Raw genomic sequence first — 1,314 nt, 5'->3', positions numbered from 1 at the left:
GAACGTATACTCGTATAATCGTATATTGTATTTGTTGTCGAAAAACAATTTTTTGCTTATTTTTTTATACTTTTTTTTTCTATACTACGCAAATAAAGATCACTATTGTAGTAGCTGTGAAATCGCTTTTCATCGAAAATCAAAATAAAAATCAAAATATTATTTGCTGACTTTCTAACCCATGCCGAACGTCTAAAAATAAAATAAATTAATCAAATATTTTAAAATTCAATACAAACGTTGAACAAACTAAAATTGATATTTTGAATAAATGATTGACAAAATACGGATAAATCATTTAAATCGTTAAATTGTTAGATTTTGAATCGAGACTAAAATGTATATAATACGGTTACTAAATTTTGCACCTATATACTTATTATATTATATAAGATTAATATGAGATTCTACCCCTATTCGCTTTGTTTGCTAGCCTATTTAACATTTTTTACTGTGAGCTGAGAATTTATTATTTATAGTATATGCATATATAAAAAATAAAAAACCGCTCTGGTAAACAGTGGATATCGAGCGAGTTACTGTTAATAATATTATCATTGCCCGCCGTATAGTCGTAGTTAACGCCTGGCTCAGGCCAAGGGCGCAAAAAAAAAGTAGCGCAAAAGCCAAAATAAAATATGCATGTATAATAATTGATACTAATAATGTACATTATATTTAGAATATGGGAAAACTATTTATACATACTACTGTACTATTACTGTTTTGTGAGCCATTTATATTCCTATATACTATTTATTTTTTGTTATTATTATTATTAAACACACTGGCCAGTAAAATTATTATTAATTATTTATTATTAAGTATATATTTACCTTTAACAAAACAACGTTTTTTGTCTATTCAATTATCTTATACTTTTTTCTAGAATAGTTAAGATTTGTTTTTCATATACATAGACTCGTGATTATAGGCACCATAATTATTATACAATCTATTATAACCGAAAAAAGAAAGTATTTCAACAAACTCACATGGCAGAGAAGTTATACCAGTGTGAAGTATGTGAAAAATCGTTCACTCAGAATAGTAATCTAATAAGTCATCAACGAACTCACACGGGAGAAAAACCATACCAGTGTGAAGTATGTGATAAATCATTTGCTCACGGTAGTAATCTGATAGTACACCGTCGAATACACACTGGAGAAAAACCATACCAGTGTGAAGTATGTGAAAAATCGTTCACTCAGAATAGTAGTCTAACAACACACCAACGAACTCACACTGGAGAAAAATCATATATGTGTGAAGTATGTGATAAATCATTTGCTCACAGTAGTAATCTGATAG

At 28.2% G+C, this 1,314-nt stretch overlaps 1 protein-coding gene across 1 annotated transcript; it reads left to right on the top strand.

Moving 5' to 3' along the window:
- Window positions 1-989: 989 nt before the first annotated feature.
- On the top strand, window positions 990-1,310 carry LOC112591659 (zinc finger protein 22-like; the record flags this gene model as incomplete). The annotated part of the gene is made up of 1 exon (XM_025335535.1): window positions 990-1,310. A coding segment is annotated over exon 1 (315 nt), but the record flags the coding sequence as incomplete, so codon positions are not given.
- Between the last annotated feature and the right edge of the window lie 4 nt (window positions 1,311-1,314).

Source organism: Melanaphis sacchari, unplaced genomic scaffold, assembly GCF_002803265.2.
Source record: "Melanaphis sacchari strain LSU unplaced genomic scaffold, SCAv2.0 Contig1416_pilon_pilon, whole genome shotgun sequence".
In the NCBI taxonomy this organism is placed as follows: Eukaryota; Metazoa; Arthropoda; class Insecta; order Hemiptera; family Aphididae; genus Melanaphis; species Melanaphis sacchari.
Note: the sequence above shows the minus strand (reverse complement) of the source record. Positions and strands in the feature narration are given on the sequence as shown.